At 31.9% G+C, this 19,589-nt stretch overlaps 4 protein-coding genes and 1 non-coding gene across 7 annotated transcripts; 2 read left to right on the top strand and 3 right to left on the bottom strand.

The window, feature by feature from the left end:
• Positions 1-1,482, bottom strand: LOC104766225 (uncharacterized). Its single transcript, XM_010490064.3, has 7 exons — positions 1,281-1,482; positions 1,053-1,203; positions 853-958; positions 703-752; positions 473-586; positions 308-406; positions 1-206 (listed from the first exon to the last, which is right to left on the bottom strand). The coding sequence occupies exons 1-7, from the start codon at positions 1,346-1,348 to the stop codon at positions 129-131; spliced, it is 666 nt and encodes a 221-aa protein (XP_010488366.1). The 5' UTR covers positions 1,349-1,482; the 3' UTR covers positions 1-128.
• A 616-nt stretch (positions 1,483-2,098) lies between these two features.
• LOC104766224 (uncharacterized) lies at positions 2,099-3,876 on the bottom strand. 3 transcript variants are annotated; one of them, XM_010490063.3, is made up of 6 exons: positions 3,598-3,876; positions 3,368-3,507; positions 2,984-3,149; positions 2,603-2,701; positions 2,417-2,515; positions 2,099-2,338 (listed from the first exon to the last, which is right to left on the bottom strand). In XM_010490063.3, exons 2-6 carry the CDS (start codon positions 3,484-3,486, stop codon positions 2,168-2,170), a joined length of 654 nt encoding a protein of 217 aa, XP_010488365.1. In that variant the 5' UTR covers positions 3,487-3,507; positions 3,598-3,876; the 3' UTR covers positions 2,099-2,167. The 3 variants fall into 3 exon arrangements, with proteins under 3 accessions (XP_010488365.1, XP_087356765.1, XP_010488364.1); XM_087500639.1 differs by having other exon boundaries at positions 3,368-3,522; positions 3,598-3,834; XM_010490062.3 differs by lacking the exon at positions 3,598-3,876 and having other exon boundaries at positions 3,368-3,591.
• A 3,742-nt stretch (positions 3,877-7,618) lies between these two features.
• On the top strand, positions 7,619-9,215 carry LOC104766223 (uncharacterized). Its single transcript, XM_010490060.2, has 6 exons — positions 7,619-7,722; positions 7,879-7,939; positions 8,237-8,389; positions 8,478-8,694; positions 8,770-8,832; positions 8,917-9,215. Exons 3-6 carry the CDS (start codon positions 8,277-8,279, stop codon positions 9,061-9,063), a joined length of 540 nt encoding a protein of 179 aa, XP_010488362.1. The 5' UTR covers positions 7,619-7,722; positions 7,879-7,939; positions 8,237-8,276; the 3' UTR covers positions 9,064-9,215.
• A 4,460-nt stretch (positions 9,216-13,675) lies between these two features.
• On the bottom strand, positions 13,676-15,637 carry LOC104767781 (uncharacterized). The gene is made up of 5 exons (XM_087501089.1): positions 14,998-15,637; positions 14,781-14,956; positions 14,619-14,675; positions 14,084-14,498; positions 13,676-14,001 (listed from the first exon to the last, which is right to left on the bottom strand). Exons 1-5 carry the CDS (start codon positions 15,635-15,637, stop codon positions 13,676-13,678), a joined length of 1,614 nt encoding a protein of 537 aa, XP_087357215.1.
• Positions 15,638-16,925: 1,288 nt separating this feature from the next.
• On the top strand, positions 16,926-17,685 carry LOC104766222 (uncharacterized protein At4g14450, chloroplastic). The gene has a single exon (XR_015591521.1). It is a non-coding gene; the product is annotated as an uncharacterized protein At4g14450, chloroplastic (transcript).
• Positions 17,686-19,589: the final 1,904 nt, after the last annotated feature.

Below are 19,589 nucleotides of genomic sequence, written 5' to 3'. Positions count from 1 at the left end.
TGAAAAGACAACATCATAATAATAATATTAAAAAATAGATCTTTTAAGTTCGAACAAAAAAAATTATTGAAAAACTTATATAGGTCCCTTGTTTGTTTAAGAAACAAGTGAAAAATCCATAGTGGCTCTCAATTAGTTTTGCGTTTCGTGGAAAACCTATGCTTCATTGCGATGATGCACACCAACGCAGCTACTATTCCAAAGCCCTAAGTCAAAACAGTCTTTCAGTTTTTGATTTGTTCTTATCTGATCTCAATTAGTTGTTATCTTAATGTTAATTAATATTTTGTTGAAGTTATTATTTTACCTTAATAAACTTCATGAACAGTATGTTAAATTCGCTCCATATGAACGAGCTCATCTCGTTCGGTGCAAGCAGAGGATTCGATATGACCATTCTCTCAATCTATAACGACCAAGAAGAGGACGTAAGAGTAGTGACATAATATATGTTAATTTTAGATTTGATTACCTCGTTTATTTGATTGCAAAATTTCTGGCGCCCTTGTTCCTCAACCATTGAGTCATAGTAGCACGTGGCCAGTATTTCATTATCATCCGGTGACATCGTCTCATTCACATAGTACTGATCATATATTTCATTGGTGTTATATATAAGCATATGTATCAAGAATAAGTTACAAATAAACCCATTTACCAAGAAGATTATGTAAAAAAGTATATTAGTATAATTTTATTTACCTTACTTATTTGATCGCATAATTTCCGTTGAACTCCACCTTGCTCACAAACTAATCATATATTTCAATTGTTATATAAATGATATATAACTGGACAGTAACTTCAAATACGTTTATTAATTGTTGCAGTTTGTGGATCTGATTTGCTTACATCTTTGAGCGTTTTGTAGGAAATTTTTGACTGATTGTTGAAATTGTACAAGTTCGCTGCTGAAGAGATCGTGCAAAATCGGGCACACTATAGCTTGGTATATAAGCTAAAATCGAACCATATGAAAGATTTAAATTAGTACTTTTGTTTATTAATTCAGTTTTAAACATTAAAATAAATAATACGGTGAGTTTATATACCAAGAGAAAAGCTCCGAGGTAGGTGTTGAAGATGGACAAGATCCCTCCAAATATCCTCATCAGTATACCAAGACGAACTATGTACTGATACAAACTAAGTTTTAGTAACTCATCGGCAGCTAATCCACCATCAAGGTAGAGTCCATGAAACCTTTAAAAACAACCAATGGAAAAAAAAAATCATTAGCTTAAATAAAAAAATATGAATATAATTTGATTAGTGCTTACTCTCTCCAAGCCGACACGATGAACACATATGCCAAGACAAGTCGACCGGCATGCATAAAATACAGCATTTTCTTGAGTTATAGGAAGATTGTTAAATATGCGTGTTTAAATGTATGAGATAGACGAAGAGAGTTTGCTGGGAAGGAAGATGATGAAGTCCTCTACACCAGAATAAATTTTATGATTTGTGATTTGGAAAATTGGTCGAAATTCTCATTTACAATTATATTAAGGGTGCTAAATTATTATTAAAATGCGATTGGTTTGACTGGATGGTCAATGCACTAATGATATGAATCCAAATTCACGTTTTATGAATTAATCTACAACAAATAAATATATATCAAACCTGGTCTAAGTAAGTTTAATAGAGTTTGTTTGGTTATTGTTTACTAAGCAAGAACGTGAACAGTTGTGTAAAGATGTTGAATATGTTTATATCAAGCGCTAAGATTTGTAATAAATATATCTCGTCAAGTGTACATTTTTCCTGTTAAGCTTTCCTATTCGATAACTGTTACTTTTGAGAAGCTTATAAAATGTTTTGCCCAAAAAAAAAAAAAAAAACAGATACAACTGATAAAAATACAAATAATAAAATTCCTAGCAACTAATAATTGTTCACCTAATTATAATCGACCATGACATTTTAACCTATTGGTTTATGCTAATGATAATATCATCTATGCGTCACTTATGAATTTCATTCTATTGTATTCTATTAATATAGAAATAGTTAAATTCAACAGTTTGCTCCATTCCATCATATTCTTCTAACCTTGAACCTAACATGACTCAAATAATCAGAGAGAGTGAGATTCATTGTAAAAAAAAGTTGATTCAAATTCAAACTCACATAACGATAACATATTTAAAATGGCTTTGTTTCATTCAGTTTTAACTTTGGATTGTTTCTTGGCTTTGCTGAGTTTATGCTTCATATCCACGAAAAAGAGCAATGCTCCTACCACGGCCAATCCCTTGATGAAGCTTAAGAGCCGTCGAACAAACTCATTATGTCCTAACAAGGCAGGGTTTGTCATTGCATGATCCGCAAGCTACACAACACACAATAACTCAATCATCAGACAGTTTTCGCTAGCTATACTTAATGCATATAGGATTAAATAACACACCTCACGGAATTTCGATTTGACTTGCTCGATTTGCTGCTGGTCAAAGTCTGATTTGTAGAAGTTGTAGGCAGCCTCGTACGACACTGTTTCATTCAGGATCTAACAAGACAAGAAAACAAAATTAGCTTCTAAAGAAACTAATTAAAATTGCCATAAAAGAAGAAACAGAGGTTGTAATATACGTACCCTTTTGAGTTTGATGTATAGCAGTCCAAATTCCTCAGTGTCGATACGATGGTTGTAGAAATCATGATGGATCATTGTAACAATGCCTTGGTACATAAGCTATATACAGTCACAAGAGACGTATAGATTTGGGATGAAACAGAGAGCGCTAGATAATCAGTGATATATACAACGTATAATTACACAATACTTGTATATTGTACTCAATAATTGTTTTGATTCATTTATATTAGATGTAGGATTTGTCTCTTGATTCCTTGTTCTTGTTAAAGAACTATTATTTTACTGGGAAATTCTTAGCTAATGAATAATTTTGGAGCTTCCGTTGCGCCGATGAAAGAGAGAAAGGTCTCTATACTAGAAAGAACTGAGAGTTATTACCAAAAGGAAGGCTCCAAAGAAGCTGCCATAGATGAAGATAAGTCCTCCAAGTGTTCTCACTATGATACTAACTGCCATAAGATGCTTTATCTGGTCTCCTGAATATCCCAAGTTTGGTCTCCAGTAATCCTCAGTTCCTTCCCAATTGGATTTGAGCTCCATGTAGCTAAAATATAAACAAAGGAAATTATCATCCCACCTTTTGAGTTTAATCATCAAAAGTGAAGAAGAGAGTATCAAGAGCCTCCTTGCTAAAACAGAGTGCTTGATGCCTAAAAATGATTCATTTTACAAACCATCTTCCAATGTTTCTATGAATGATAGAAATAAATTTGATTAATTTTATTTGAATCCCAAGTAAAAGATGGTGATGATGAGTCTTACTCATGCCAAGCAGAGAGGAAGAAGGAGGAGGCAAAGAGAGTTCTTCCAATAATTTCGACATGAGGGAAAGAAGCAACTTTTCTTCCAAATGTGTTCACTTTTCTTTGCACAACATCCATCTCCGAATCTTACTATGTACCCTAGAAAGTAATAAGCTAGAGGAAAAGTATGATCCAAATAGAAAAAAAGCTTATGGAACTTTCAAATATTTTGTAGAAACGAAGTCTTACTCTTTGGCTATATGGAGGAAAGATTTGAAGCCAAAATTGGGTTTGATGAAGTTGCTGATCTGGTCTTCTTTCCGGAGAAAAGAGTGGATGCACGTTGGTATTTTTTTTTATTTTCCTTCTCTTTTCGAGCTTCTTGGTCTTTAAGAATTTTTAGATCAAATACATCAAGAACATTAAAAAATAGGAAAATTATAGTTAACGGTATGGATGTGCATACCATATTCCATTGACATATTTGCATACATGTCCTTGTTTAATTTTACCTATATGTTGATGCGTGTACTATTTATTAGTCTATACTCTATACCATGTTATTATATGTATGTCTTGTTAGTACTTGGGGCGTGTGGTATAATTCCAATTCACCACATACAAAAAGATGACTCTCTTGACACTTATCTTTGGGATTTGACACTTTGGCTATATATAACTCTTCAAGAGTATGGACACTTTCAAAACAATTTACAACAAAACCAAATAATTTGTAGCTCAAAAGGTTAAATAAGAATGGACAGAGAGTAAGAATGAGAGAGCCTCTCTTGCCGTATATAATACTTGCGTTTTCTGCTTATATTAAGTTTAGGGTATGTTCGTTTTAGTTTAGTGGTTTAGTTACTGTGATTAGTCACTAATTATAGCCGTTTTCTGATTTCCTTTTAGTGAATATGGATAGCTAACGTCACAATTACGATCTGTGTCGGTATTTCCTTTTTCCAGAAGTAACTGAGAAGAAGTGAATACTTGAAAGTTTTTGGCCTTTCTTTTCTCGAAAAATCTTGAGAAATACCTTTCTAGTGTACCATTTTTTAAAAATATCTCTTTCATTTAGCCGGTTTCAATTTTTATTTTTAACACTATCTGTAGAAGTTTTACTGTATTTTCGTTATTTCGTAAAACCCCCCTACGATAGTGACTTGGTATATTATTTTTTGGTCAAAAGTTACTTGGTATATATAAGGATGGTTACTTTGTGTAACTAGGTATGGAACCCCGGGATATCGCGGAGAACTCATTTTAGTAAAATATTTATTACAAAAAAATTTTAATTAAATTTATTTATTAAATTATTGGGATTCCTAAACTATTTAATAAAAATTTCAAAAACATACAAATTTTTAAAACATTCTTTATATCTTTATAGAATAATATTCTTTAAAAAATAATCTTACCTTCACATAAGATTAAATAAATAATTATCAATGCTACACAAATCAAATTAAACAACTTTTTACGATTAACTGCCATGAGGTAACATTGCAGTCGTGTTATTTCGTTCACTTTATTCGTCGTAACCTTTCGTTCGCATCTTTTCAATGTAACTTTTTATCTGTGTCTTTACAGTCATATTTTTGTATATTTTATGAACCGTTACAACTTATTCTCTTGTTGTCAAATATGATATGTAAATGATTGTATTTTTAAATTTTTTTTGTTTTGTTTTTTGTTTTAAATGATAAAATTATGAATACATTGTATAAGACACTATAAATCTCTAAAATAATCATATAATAAATTACAAATATTAAAAATATTAATTGAGGACCATTCTTAAAATGACATAATGATTTGTTTAAATTCATTTCTATTACTTATTTTAATCTTTTTAGCATAACTCAAACATATTTCTATTTCCAAAATCGATTTTTACTTCATAAAAAATAAATATAAAAATTACTATTTAGTCAATCAGTAAGAAAATTATCAATCTTCTCAAATTTGAATATAACTAAACAGAAAATTATCACATTTTTTATTTATTTGAATCAAAACTCAGTTATATATTCATATAAAAAAAGAATACATCTATTTTCATAAAGGCAATATTGTAAATGAATATACAATACAAACAACTATCGTTTTATAGATGAAATATATTTTTATATAAAACAACCTATAGTCATTAAACATTTTGGCAATTATAATAGATTATATATATATATGGTTAATTCAATATTGAATGTACTTATTACTTATTTTTCTCTGCGTAAGATGCTTGTTAATTATCCCGAGTCACACATAAATAAATAATATAATAAATATTAGAGGAGAAGAATAATAGTTAGAACTTCTAACAATAATATTTAGGTGTATGATATAGCATCACAATGTGCGCGTCTAAGGAAAATGGTCGGCCAAGGACTGCCGGGTTCATTGCTCTCACACGCTCCTCTTTTTTTTTGGCAGTCAGAATCCAAAACCTTTTCAAACTTTTATAATATTTCATATTCGGTATCTTTTGTTGTTAAGATTTCAATTTGAGTGTATTATGACTAGAATTAAATATACAAATTCCCTTAACCTATATGAAGTTGTAGATAAGTCTTTGTCGTCAAGATAGTTTATTGGACAATCATCTCAACCGTCAATCTTTCTGTTGATCACCGGTTTTTCATCTCCCAATAAACTGAATATTCCCAACTGTAGAAAATATAATAGAACGAACTGTGATATTTTATTTTTATTTTTAACTTGATATTTCATAATCAGATTTTTTTTTAAATAGAAATATAGAAATCTATATTGTTTTCTATAATACAATTAGTTTTCTAATCAAAAAAGCATGGAGTAGACGGATATATATATATATATATATACTTGTGACAAAAAACATAAACAAACATATAAGAGCTAATATGCTCTCATTTTCTGAAAAACCAACTTGAACCACATTTTTTAACAGCTAAAAACAAAATTTTCGGTTTGGATTCATACCGATAGAATGATAACCCTCGATGAATAGATGGTTGTATACCTAGAGACTGAATATAATTAAATATTAGAACGATTAACAAAATATATCAAACTACAATAAATTTTTCACAGTGATGAAACGTCATTTCTAACAAATTTTCTTTTAACTAATACAAATATAAAGAAAATTTGAATACAATGATGAGAAGTTATTTATATATAGATTTCTAAATATGTAAACATTTGAATAGACACAACTGTTTGTAAAAGACACAACTCTATATTCAACATACGTAACTTTTTAAAGAGACGCAACTGTAAAAATTTTCTGTCAAAAATATAAAATAAAGAAAATTTGAATACAATGATGAGAAGTCACTTATATATAAATTTATAAAGATGTGAACATTTGAATAGACACAACTGTTTGTAAGAGACACAACTGTTTGTAAAAAACACAACTCTACATTTAACAGACGCAACTTTTGAGAGAGATGCAACCGTTGAAATTTTCTGTCAAAAAGACGCAACTTTTTAGATATATAAATATATATTTTACGAAAAGGTACTACGAAAAATCGCAACTATTGTTGGCATTTTTTCAGATTGATATTATTATATTTGAATACAATTTGAATACAATGATGAGAAGTTATTTATATATAGATTTCTAAAGATGCAAACATTTGAATAGACACAACTGTTTGTAAAAGACACAACTCTATATTCAACAGACGCAACTTTTTAGAGAAACGCAACTGTAAAAAAATTCTGTCAAAAATATAAAATAAAAAAAATTTGAATACAGTGATGAGAAGTCACTTATATATCAATTTATAAAAGATGTGAACATTTGAATAGACACAACTGTTTGTAAGAGACACAACTCTACATATAACAGACGCAACTTTTTAAAGAGATGCAACCGTTGAAATTTTCTGTCAAAAATCTATATTTATATATAAATAATATATTTTACGAAAAGGTATAACAAAAAATAGCAACTGTTGTTGACATTTTTTGAGATTGTTATTATTATATAGATTAGGATGTTTAGCCGTAATTACTCCGATTACTATTTATTTATTCCAAACGATACCATTTCACGTAGGGATCATAGATGGTGGAAACATGGTTATCATGTGAACACCACTAAACCAATAATGTCGTTATTTTATTAAATAGTGCTCTATTCTTAAGGTTTTTTTTGTGGTTAATTTTAATTTTATTATGAAAGTTAATTATGTACTGGCAGCACACCTCTATCATATACTCCGTATTAGTTACTAGTATTATTTTTTAAATATTAGCATTTTTAATTGTCATATTTGTAAACGCTGACTTTGAATACCCAGATCATGAAACTCACCTTCACTAAGATAATTAAATCATTTCACAATGAACAAAGTTTAAGGCTTATGTTTAAGACTACTGGTACGTACAACCGGTCTGCGTGAACGATAATGGTTTTTTTTTATTACGACAAAAAAATGACTAAGTCATTTTCTTCTTCGTCAATGGATGTTTCTCTTTTACCCATTTCAAAACACATTCGTTCTATTTATTTACTTTTTAATTCTTATGCAACAGATTCATCAAAAAGCATTCGGTTACTTCCTTGATCGCTCAAAGTAATTTGCTTTTGGAACAAGTAAGTATCTCTGCGCCAATCATCAAGTGCTTCTTGTTTCTGATTAGTTCTTACATAGGCAGATTCGATTGCTTGGCCAGAACACAATTAGTTTAAAATAATAAAGTTACTGCCAAAACAAAATCAGTTTTGCTTGTTTAGATCTTGTTATTTATATATATAATCCTCAAGATTCATGTATACCCTTTTTTCTCTATAATGATTCGATAATGTTGGTTTGTCTTGTTTCCTACGACTGTTTTCAGTATGTATTCAGATTGATCTGATCCCAATTCCGAACATTTTTTAATATGATAGCAAACGTTAATTAGTATAAGGATCATACACAATCTGAGGAATGTCAAACGTCAAGAGCATGATGTGCACAACCTTAACAAGGTCAATGCCAGCCATTGCCTTCTTTGGGAGAATGGCATTTGCCTTTGTCTTTCTCATTTCTGCGATCCAAGAGTAAGAAATATAAACAAAAAAATCATCGATTCGGTTAATTGCTTATATAATCGTATCCACAAGAGGCTTGATACTTAACTCTGTTTAGGTATGCTGATCATTTTGGCGATGGCGGGCCACTCGAGAAGACGGTTGGACCAGCCGTGAACGCGATGACCAAATACGGTTCTAAGGCTCTCACGTTTTACACTGGAATGCAAGTGGTCGCGTTCGATGTTCGACTTCTTGAGTTCTCACTCATAAGTGCAAAAGCAACTGCAGCTTTATGTTTCATCTTTGGACAATCCATCCCAGCTTACTTCTTGGTAAAAACACCTCTAGCTTAAAAAATGTTTTTTCCATCAAGATTTTAATCTTACAAGATCTTTTGTTGATTCCAGCTCGTAACACAAATGCTCTCAACTGTTGTTCCTTTCCCTACCAACTTAAATGACTTCACTCAGGTTAAGCTTTATTACCACGTAAATCAACACACTGATTGATCACATGGTATTAGGTGATTAACAAAGATTGTGACTGATTTGCAGAACTTGACGTTGATTGGTGCGTTGCTCTATTACATTGGATTAAAGCATACTATCGACAACCTTGACCAGACAGAGAAGAACAAGGAGAAGGAGACAGAGGAAGATGATAAGGCCTCAACTTCCAAAGCCAAAGAAAAAGCAAACTGAAAGTGTCAATTTCACAAACTCCATTCTTTTTTTTTTCCGGTAGTTCCCATTATGTCTCTTTTCTTTTATTTTTTCTTTAATCAGACGACTATTAATTTGAGCTTATGGTTACTGTGAAAATTATATGACTTTAAATTCAATGTGTTTGTCTAGTATTATGTTTCCCGGTTCCGGCATTTGATTTTGTTCATCTTGTAAAACGTAAAAATATTATTAGCTTGTATCCACCAAAAAAATGGACTATAGTTCAAGTACAATGAAAATAAAATCAAATACAACAATAACAACAGAAATGTCTTTGAACACTCTCACTAAACCCACCTTGTATAATTGTTTGGGCACGTACTCTTCGTTTTCTTTTACTTTTTCAGTATTATTCCGGATTTGTTATCAATTGTGTCTCCTTTCCTCTAATTCTTCTTCTCAATGAAGATTGGTAAAGTTCTTTTTTATCAGCTTAAGAGTTGTGAAATGATTTACAGAAATGTTAGGTGCGTGACAAATGTAGCAGCGTTTTCGCTGTGTAGCAGATCTTGAAGACGTAACGAGCTTGTTCTCGAGATTCCAAGGAGCCATAGAGTCCAAGGAGCCATAAGGTACGAGTCTCCATATTGGAGGCTACGAGCTTCTAGGCAAATTCAAGTGGCGTGGAGGTACCATAAGAGACGGCTTCGTAGATTATACACTCCTCAGTCTAGTTACAGCCTTTAGTTTGTATTCTCCATTCTTGATGATTATACGTAAGTTTAGTGGTTGTGACATAGATGGTGTTTTGGTATTATATAAGATATATATAGCTCAGTGCTTCACTTGAATTTTTTTTTTGTCAAATTTTGTCCAAGAATAAAATCCTAATTCTTAAAGCTCCCGCTAGAAAAACGAATAGAAGTGTATTGTGAGAATGGGCCAGCTAAGAGAGCAAGCAAGTAAGCAACCACAAGTAAGCTTGGAACTGAACTTTTATAAGGCATATTTTGTTGGGACGAGGATAAGGATGCTATAAAGGGAATGCTTAGCAACAGAATTGTTAGGTGTGTGACAAATGTAGAGGCGTTAACTCAATTTTAAGACATAAATGTAACTCAATTTTAACACATGGTAACTCATACATATAGCATTTAAAAATTAAAACAAACCACTATATTTATGTTTTGGTCATATAAAAGCAACATAATATAAATTAACAGTAACTAATACAAATAAGTTAATAACAATAAGTCATGTTTTATTATCTTTTCCTTTACGAAACAAAACAATAATAACAATGACTCATGAGAAGTAGTCAAAAGATTATAAAAAAAAAACTGGCGGTGGCATGAAGTGTAGTTAAACCAAGTCCATTGGATACTACTTCCATTGGTCCCATCTCTCAACAAGAGAAGAAGAATAAAAACATCAACGCTAACCATTAAAAACTCCAAAAGTCTTGATCCCTCCCTAATTTATACCATAGCAACAAATAAGTGAAAATTAAACACTCTCTTGGACAAATAAGTGCCAGTTTGTACGTGTGTATATTTTGATGAGTGATGCGTGCAAGTCGTACGTGTGGATAGTTGGAACTTGGAACTTAGTACAGTCAAACCTCTATAAATTAATAAGGTCGAGACCATAAAATTTTATTAATTTATAGAGGTTTATTAATTTATCGATAAATTAATATTTTATTAATTTACGAAAAGATTTTCTCATTTGCTTAATTTATAATCTTGGTTATTGTAACATGATGAATGTTAATTGTTTACTAAATTATCTAGGTAAAAATGATAAATGATAAATTTTAGAGTTTAAAAGAAATTGTTATTACTATCCTGCATGGTAATGATGAAGTTGAGAAAGATATTGTGGTACCTTTAGAACCAGTTACTAAAGAAACAATTATCGCATCTAGTACTCTCCATAATTTTTGGATGCGATTTGAGAAGACAACAAATGAAAAAAATTAGAAATGAGCTCCAACAGGAATGCAAATTCAAGAATAGACAAACAACAATAGAGTCATATTTCACTAGATTTTCTTAGATATATATATATGTATATATATATATATATATCTTTTTAGTTTGTTTGATTATTAAGTTATAATATTGATGGGACCGTATTTTTACATAAGATTTCTAAAAAAATAATTATTTTATTATTTTATCGAAATGTGTCGTTTTTTACACTGACTCAACTTGAAACCGAAAGAATTTATTAATTTATAGCGAGTATTAATTTAAAGAGTATTAATTTATAGTGGTTTCACTGTAATATATATGATTGGATTTCTATAGTAATCACACATTTGACTAAAACACGTTTCGCAAACCAGGTTTTGATGATTTGAGTAAGACACGTTTTCTAAATCAAGATAAACCAATTAAGCTGCCACTAAAATCAAAGAAGAATTGACATAAAGGGTTTGATAAAATGAATACATAATGTTGTCAAACAAAATTTGAACACGTATTAACAACTACTTGCTTCTTCTAGTTTTATTATAAATATTTCTTTTAATTAAAATTGTGGTATGGAATTACTTTATTTGTTTTTTTTTCTTTCTTTCTGAAAAAGTAGCATTAAAATTGTAGGCCAGAAACACGTACAACAATCGATTGCAAGAGTTTCACAAAGTCTCAATGATATCGCCACATCCAAATTCCAACCTACCGACGTTATCATATTTGACGTCGAAGGTAATAGACAATTTTAATTTCAGTGATAAAATGTAGCCATATTAGTCAATAGATTTGACTTAATATGAATGTTAGCTAAACATTTGAAATAAAGGGCTGAAAAAAACAACAAAAATAACTCAGTTGAATACTATAAATTTTACTCCTAAATAATATCTGTCAATAAAATAAATGATATTTTAGAAAAAGAAGAAATAATATTTATACTATTATATTTGCTTTGTATGGGCTCAGAAATACATGGGGGTGGTACTTGTTTTATTGTTTGTAAGTTCTTGTAATTCGTCCAAACTCGGGATGTATTATGTACTCCTAATCTCCTATATAGTAACACATAAAAATGATTAAAAATTTGAGTCATGACTAATCTATGGGACTGATTGGGACATAGTTTCAATGGTCGTAGGAGGGACCGACGTACTGTTTCCCCCTCGGAACTATTATATCGTTTCAGTTTTCCATCGATTTTTGATATCTTGCCAGTTCTCCTTCGGACTTATATTCTCGGTATATATCTCCCGAATCCATACTTCTCTGCCTATTTTCCCATCGAACTCGGTTTACACGGTTTTGGGACTAAACCCGATATAAACCCATGTTAAACTGGTATGAAACCAATTTATAACCCGGGTAACATATACAACCCGACCCGACTTCTTCTTCTTCTATTTTAAATCGAGAACCCCAAATTGGCAACTAAGAACCCTAAATATCAAAATTCCAAACGAAATCTCTCTCTCTCTCTCTCTCTCTCTCTCTCTCTCTCTCTCTCTCTCTCTCTTCTCTCAAAATCATGAGTGGATCTTCGAGTTGTTCGTCAAATGTCCGCGAAAGAGGAAGAGTTGTTGGTATACCTAAGAGATGTTGGTGTGGAGAAGAAATTGTGGCCAAAAATTCGAAATCCGAGCATAATCCCTGTAGAAGATACTTTCGTTGTGGGTATGTAGCTGTAAATAAGGTAATAAAAGGTTGAAGTTTAGTCTTTGGCTTATGTGATAAGGTACTTTTGAATAACCAAACCAATTGTTGTTGGTCTAGCTTATGAATGACAATCACGTTTTCAAGTGGGTCGATGAGGCCTTGTTGGATGAGGTAGAGACACTGAAAGAGTCCATGTCAGAGACAATGAAGCTTGACAAGAAGATGCAAATGGAGCTGCAAATGGAGTTGGAGAAGAAGATGCAAATGGAGCTTGAGAAAGAGCTATTTGAGAGGATTGAAGATGTAAAAGCTGAATTTAAATCCAAGATGAATAGGATGATAATTGTTTTGGTATTTGGTTGTATGATGATAATTGGTCTAGTGAAGCTAATATGATTGTAAGTTTGTTTTCTATGTTTGGTTAATGTCAATGGTTGTGTGATTGTAAGTTGTAAGTTGTTGTCAATGGATCAGTTTTATCACACAAATTATTAAAAAGAAGAGAGGATGTTCCTAAAAATGTTTCAAAAGAGACCATTCATGTTTGAAAGAGATCACACATACACATCCGAAACCGAGTTAACAGGTTCAAATGAGAAACCATAGTAAGACAGAACAACATTCATGTTCTGAAACATGTTTTAAAAGATAAAAAAAAAGGCAGGTCAGTCCTACTTGTGCTTCTTCTCCATCCCACATTACTATTCTTGAGTCAGACCACCTTGAGAAGATTCCACTTCAATTCTAGCCTACAATGTTAATCAAATATTAGAAGCAACCCTTGAAACAAAGAACCAACCATCACATTATAAAGAATAACTAACCTGTGTTGATTTTTTCTTATTCTTCTGATGGTACCTACAATTATGATCAGTTGCACCACAAATCCCACAATGCATGATTCTTTTCTTTTGTTTTGGTTGTTTCTTGGTAGGTGATTCATTAACTCCTTTCTTCCTCTTCTTGTCTACCTTTTCATCGTCCGGCCTTGGTGGTGGATACACACTCTCACCTCAAGTGCAAAGCCAATAACGTGGACCTCTTTGTGGAACAACCCCTTCAATGTAATTCTCCTTCCACTTAAACGTTCGGAACCATTCACACACATAGTCTTCAGCTTCGAGTGTCTTCTTGAGTATCAGTCCATAAGCATGTTCGCAGGGGATTCCACATATCTGAAACTTCATGCAGGTACAAGTTCTGGCATTCAAACAGACTCTGTGTTTGTCATATCCCATATAAACTTCATAAGCTCCATTTGTGTTGGGATATACAAAGCACTGAGAAGCTGCTTTATGCTCTTCAGCCAAGAACCGTTTGACATATGGAGTGCATATCCCTGACAAATACATGAAACCACATTAAACTTTTGAATTCACACACATATAAATGAAAGATAACATATGTATATTGTTACTAACCTTCGTGTGAATGAGAAAGTACAGACCGTTTAGCAATCCGAACCATGGCAAGCCTTCGTACAGCCTCCAACATGGCCACAAATGGTTTCTCTCTTGCCTTGTTAATTGTATTGTTGAAGGACTCGACTGAGTTGTTTTCAACATCCTCACAGTAGCTACCAATCTTTTGGAACGCCCTACACCATGTCTTTGGTTTAGTCCTCATAACATCTTCATACACTTTACTGTCGTATGCATGGATCCTCTCCAATCTCTCTTCATAATCTTTGCTATTGTAGCACCAAGCTAGATCCCAGAGGAGTTTCTTCAGCCGCTTCTTATTCGGATGATTCTTCTTTAGGTTACCATAAATGTGCCTAACACATTTTCGATGCTCTATCTTTGGTAACTCTAGCTCAACAACCTTTATTAAACCCTGAAACAAAGAAAATATGATGTCGATAATCCGATCTTTATCAAAACACATTAAATAAAGAAAACAAAGAAAACTGACCCAATATTTATCAAAACACATAAAACATATCAAATATTATACCTTTTGTCGATCAGACACCGTAATGTAACCATCCCCATCACTTAACTCCAAGTCAATCTTCAACCGATTCACAAACCATGACCAATTATCTGTGTTCTCAACTTAAACAGCACACCAAGCTATTGGGTATATAGCATTGTCAGCATCTCTTCCTAAAGCAACCAGCAACTGTCCCTTGATCTTTTCTTTCAAGAAACAACCATCAACTCCTATTAGTGGTCTGCAGGATTTTTTCCATGTTCTTCTAAGAACATCAAAGCAGACATAGAATCGCTTAAACACATCCTGTCCAGCATCGTTCTTCACCGTATCAATCTCCACAACAGAACCTTGATTTGCTTCCAATATCTCAGCCCCATAGTCTCTGAGCCGTTCAAACCTTGATTTGCTATCCATCCGAATGCCTTTCTCCTAGCAGCTTGACATTGACCCCTAGTAACTGATATCTTCCACTTATCCATTATAGTCTGCTCCATCTTCAAAGACATGTAATATTCCGGTTCTTCTCTTATCTTATCAACAAACAACCTAGCTATCATTGGGGTCTTAAACATCTCACACTCTCCATTAGGTACACAAATATGCTTGTTCGTGTACAGGGTAATCCTCCACATCGAGTCATTGTGAAGAGATGTAACATATACCTTCCACATACATTTCCCCTTAGCACCAATACACTTAAAACCAATTCTATTTCTATCGTACATGTACTGCTTCAGGTTACAACCGCTTGCCAGCGCATAGTCGAGAACACACTCCTTAAAAGCAATTCTATTGTAGAAGCTTTGCCCTTTGTACATTGAACCATCACCACGAATGATGGTTGTCCCCCTTCTCGCACCACTACGAACACGTTCCTCAGCCTCATCGTCACTTTCTGGATACACGTTATGACGAATCGATTCCTCCGCATCCGTAAAATCTGTTGCCATCTTGTTGATATGAAATTCATCCCGATCCTCAGCTTCTGCGTCGAAATCTACTCCAAGAGGCGGATTAGTAGCGGGGATTAACGCCATCGTAACCGGCAAGAGAGAAAAAACGAGAAGAAATAATCTGAAAAAAATCTAGGGTTCGTCGAGACTCGAGAGAGAAAAGGGGAAAATCGATTTGGGGATTTTTTTGATTTTTAGGTTAAGTTAGGTTTAGTTATGTAATCGGGTTGTAATCCGGTTTAATTTGGTTTTATTCGGTTAATAAGGTCTGATTACTGGTTATTCAAAACAGTAAACCATAATAACCAAAACGATGGGAAAATAGGCGGATAAGTTTAAGTTCGATGGGAAAATAGGCGGAGAAATATGGATTCGGAGGATATAGATCGAAAATATAAGTTCGAAGGGGAACTGGCAAGATATCAAAAATCGATAAAAAACTGGAACGATATAATAGTTCTGAGGGGGAAATAGTACGTCGGTCCGTCGTAGGAGCATTTAAAAGTCTCCACAGTTTTCTATTTGCCAAATAAGTTTTTGTTTTTGTTTTTTCAACACATGGATGTAACTCAATTTTAACACATGGTAACTCATAAAATTATATATATATATATATATAGCATTAAAAATTAATTTAAACCACTATATTTTATGTTTTGGTCATATTAAAGCAACGTAATATAAATTAACATTAACTAATAACTCATGTTTTGTTATAAAAAAAAAAGAATAATAACAATGACTCATGAGAAGTAGTCAAAAATTATTAAAAAAAAAAAAAAAACTGGCGGGTGGTATGAAGTATCAGTTAAACCAAGTCCATTGGATACTACTTCCATTGGTCCCCATCTCTCAACGTCGGTTCTTCTGTTGCTTTCTCATTATTATTTCATTGTAATCATCGCTTTTCTTTTTTTTTTCAACCAGAAAAAAAAAATTATATATATGAAACTGGTGGTTTAAGACTTTGAGTAAACAACAAATCAAATTGAAATAAAATCTTAGGTGCGATTTTGTAATGGTAGTATAAGGAATTAATATATTTTGAACCAAAACATAGTCAAGATCATGAACCTATAGTAAAATTGATTTATTTTTACAATTATATTTTCAGATTGATTTTATACAACTTTTCTTTTTTTGGTAAAGAAAGCATTTGAGCACACTGACCCAAAACAAGCTTAATAATCTATAAAATAAATTAAACATAAACGAGAATATTCCTCTCTTTGAAGGAAAAATAATAAATATAAAGAAACAAAGAAACAGAAAAATTGGGAAATCCAGCAAAGCCACAGATAACAAAAAAAAAAAAACAGCTAATTCCTATCTTTCATTATATCTTTAAACTCGAGACTTTTGACCACACATCTCTCTTTAACATGCTCAACACACGCACACGTCTACGCCTTTATATATAAATACGCAAACACATGCACACGAATCTTTAAGTTTCTTCACAGATTCAAGAAACCCTCTTAAAGAAATCTAAAACTTTACCCTTTTTTATCGCAAAACCACAAATCTTTTTTTTTTTTTTTCTCTTTAGCTTTCTTGATTTCCAAATCTTGATTATTTAGTCTTTGCTTCAAGGACTCGTTTACGTTCGCGTGCGTACGTTTATGTCGACGACGATGAAGAGACCGGGCTGCAGCTCAGATTCCGACGATCGACGGCGGCAGCCCAGTCGTCTACAAAAACGTCCTCCGGCGTTAAACATCGTTCCGGCGACTCCGGCTGCGAATAGCTGGAAAACGGCTATACCTCTCCTCTCGCCGTTAGCTCTTTCACCTGAATCATCACTCGTCGACCAACCACCGGTTGAGAATCAGAAGACGACGGCGGCGGTTGAGAAAACGCCGGTTTTCAAGAAATGGCAGCATCCGGCGGCGCCGTTCTATTACGAGTCATCGACGTTTGTTCCACCGTTTGTTCCGGTTTAGTTTTTGGTTTAGAGATCCAACGGCTCAAAAGTACAGTTTTTTTTTCTTCTTTGTTTGGGTTTTGTGTAGATCTAACGGCCCAGAAAACGCGTTTTGTTTTAACAACGCGTTTTTATTTTACTATTTTGTGGTTGGAACAAACTCGATTTTCGTTTAGAATTTAATAAATGAATACGATTGTTATATTAATTAGCATGTTTATTACATTATGTTACTACCCAACCCCTGGTCTTGTGGTCCGAACGTATAAGCAAAAGTCCAATTTAGTTATTGTAGATGTCTCTACACATAAGTGGAGCGTTGTCGAAATATGTGGACAAAACTAATATGGTCATTCATTTATCCAAAAAAATAAAATAAAAATAATGTGATCACAATTATTTAGGTTCCTCTTGGTAAACATAGGTGGAAACGTCCAAACATATTCTAGAGATCTTTTCTTATAGAACCTTGCGGTTAAAATAACAAAGTAATTTTAGAGATCTTTTCAAATATTATGGAATAGAAAAAAAATAGGTCGTATGGAAACAGAAATAAATACGGGAAGCGGAATATTTCGGAAATGAACAACTATATTTTTTAATATTGAAAAATAGAAATTTTGAAAGTGTATGTATACATATACAATAAAACACCAAATATAAAAATTATATCAAAAAAATATTTGAAACAACAAATATTCATAACATAAATATCAAATAATTTAATTAAAACAGTAATAATATTAAAATTTTATATGTATAATAAATTTTTACATTTCCAAATTATTTATTTATTAAGTTTCCATGCAACATAGCGCTTTTAGAAGAAAAAAATCTTTTAGAACATTTATAAACTCGGTGAAAATATTATGTATTAATAAATTTTTGTATATTTTAACGTGATTATATTAGTTCAGTTAATTTCTATGTGAGTTTATATACACAAAGCACCTTTATCTAATGAAAGCAAATACTTTCTTCCAATTTTTAATATTCTATCATTTGTCCATTAGATCTTTCAACGTATTATTTGATTTGATCATTTACACAAAATAGGATTTGAACTAAAAAAAAAATTTGCTAATCCTAGACAGGCATACACAAGTGAATAAGATCCTTATAAGTATCACGATCACAACAAAACATTATGTTAAATAAATTGACTATAACAACCATCATATATCATATGGTTTCTTTTAATAGTGTGTTTTTTTGCTCCCTAAATTGTCTAACTTTCATGGAATAGCTGCAAGTTGTTGTATTGTATTTTAAAATAAGCTAGGCATAAAAGACTGCAAATGGTTTGCTTAAATTTTTTTGCGGTGATTATAATATCTTGAAGGCTTTGGGAATAACATATGGTGCACCAAGGATGGCATTGTAGCCACAAGATCGTGTGAACATTTGCTCAAAATATCGAATATTAACATATCGAAATATCTATATGTGTCTAGATGTCTTGCAAGTAATATAGTCATGCAACATATATATGAGAAACATAATGTCTGCCATTGACCAAGAAAAAAAACTAAAACCACATATTATTTCAGTTTCGATTTAGTTTAAATGCTTAAAGTTTTTTAAAGTGATGAAGTACAAATATAAAAATATATATATATATATATATATAATTGAAAAAGCTACAAAATACAAATGTAAATGTCAAAAAATTTTAAATCGATACACTACAAATATAAAAAGAGATTAAGTATACATATAACGTAAAAATAAAATTAAAAATCTAAAAGAGATTATGACCAAATTTAATGCTAAAAAGTAAAGGTGGTTATTTTTTTCCGTCAAATGCAATAAAAAAAAGCAATAACATTAAAATATAAATTTTGAAGTTAGATTTGTTGTAAAAACCTTTATTGAAGTTAAAAAGATAAAGAGCTATTAAATATATGTATATATTAAGAGATGCATTTAGAAGATAGTTAAAAGATTAAGAGCTATTATAAACAAACATTTAGAAGATAGTTAAAAGTACAAAACTTAAATTTCCTCTAAATATTATATAAAGCCTACTTTCAATCTGTACAAGCCCGGAAAACAAAAAAATGAAGAACTCATCTATTCTATGCATACTAATTGTTGTTTTTGTCATATCTT

Source organism: Camelina sativa, chromosome 19 (genome assembly GCF_030686135.1).
Source record: "Camelina sativa cultivar CO46 ecotype springtype chromosome 19, ASM3068613v1".
NCBI classification, from domain to species: domain Eukaryota; kingdom Viridiplantae; phylum Streptophyta; class Magnoliopsida; order Brassicales; family Brassicaceae; genus Camelina; species Camelina sativa.
The sequence above is the reverse complement of the archived record's forward strand: the minus strand, read 5'-3'. Positions and strand labels throughout refer to the sequence as shown.

What these genes read in the sequence shown, in the direction of transcription:
- LOC104767781 (XM_087501089.1), bottom strand. Translation starts at nt 15,637, where the DNA reads ATGGCGTTAATCCCCGCTACTAATCCGCCTCTTGGAGTAGATTTCGAC. An exon ending in CGGATGGATAGCAAATCAAG is followed by an intron (nt 14,957 to 14,997) that starts GTTTGAACGGCT and finishes AGATATTGGAAG; the next exon opens with CAAATCAAGGTTCTGTTGTG. An exon ending in CGGTGTCTGATCGACAAAAG is followed by an intron (nt 14,499 to 14,618) that starts GTATAATATTTG and finishes TCTTTGTTTCAG; the next exon opens with GGTTTAATAAAGGTTGTTGA.
- LOC104766224 (XM_010490063.3), bottom strand. Translation starts at nt 3,486, where the DNA reads ATGGATGTTGTGCAAAGAAAAGTGAACACATTTGGAAGAAAAGTTGCT. An exon ending in TCTTTGGAGCCTTCCTTTTG is followed by an intron (nt 2,702 to 2,983) that starts GTAATAACTCTC and finishes GACTGTATATAG; the next exon opens with CTTATGTACCAAGGCATTGT. An exon ending in TCAAATCGAAATTCCGTGAG is followed by an intron (nt 2,339 to 2,416) that starts GTGTGTTATTTA and finishes TGTGTTGTGTAG; the next exon opens with CTTGCGGATCATGCAATGAC.
- LOC104766225 (XM_010490064.3), bottom strand. Translation starts at nt 1,348, where the DNA reads ATGCTGTATTTTATGCATGCCGGTCGACTTGTCTTGGCATATGTGTTC. An exon ending in ATCGTGTCGGCTTGGAGAGA is followed by an intron (nt 1,204 to 1,280) that starts GTAAGCACTAAT and finishes TTGTTTTTAAAG; the next exon opens with GTTTCATGGACTCTACCTTG. An exon ending in TGTTCATGAAGTTTATTAAG is followed by an intron (nt 207 to 307) that starts GTAAAATAATAA and finishes GTTTTGACTTAG; the next exon opens with GGCTTTGGAATAGTAGCTGC.
- LOC104766223 (XM_010490060.2), top strand. Translation starts at nt 8,277, where the DNA reads ATGTCAAACGTCAAGAGCATGATGTGCACAACCTTAACAAGGTCAATG. An exon ending in CCATCCCAGCTTACTTCTTG is followed by an intron (nt 8,695 to 8,769) that starts GTAAAAACACCT and finishes TGTTGATTCCAG; the next exon opens with CTCGTAACACAAATGCTCTC. An exon ending in ACTTAAATGACTTCACTCAG is followed by an intron (nt 8,833 to 8,916) that starts GTTAAGCTTTAT and finishes ACTGATTTGCAG; the next exon opens with AACTTGACGTTGATTGGTGC.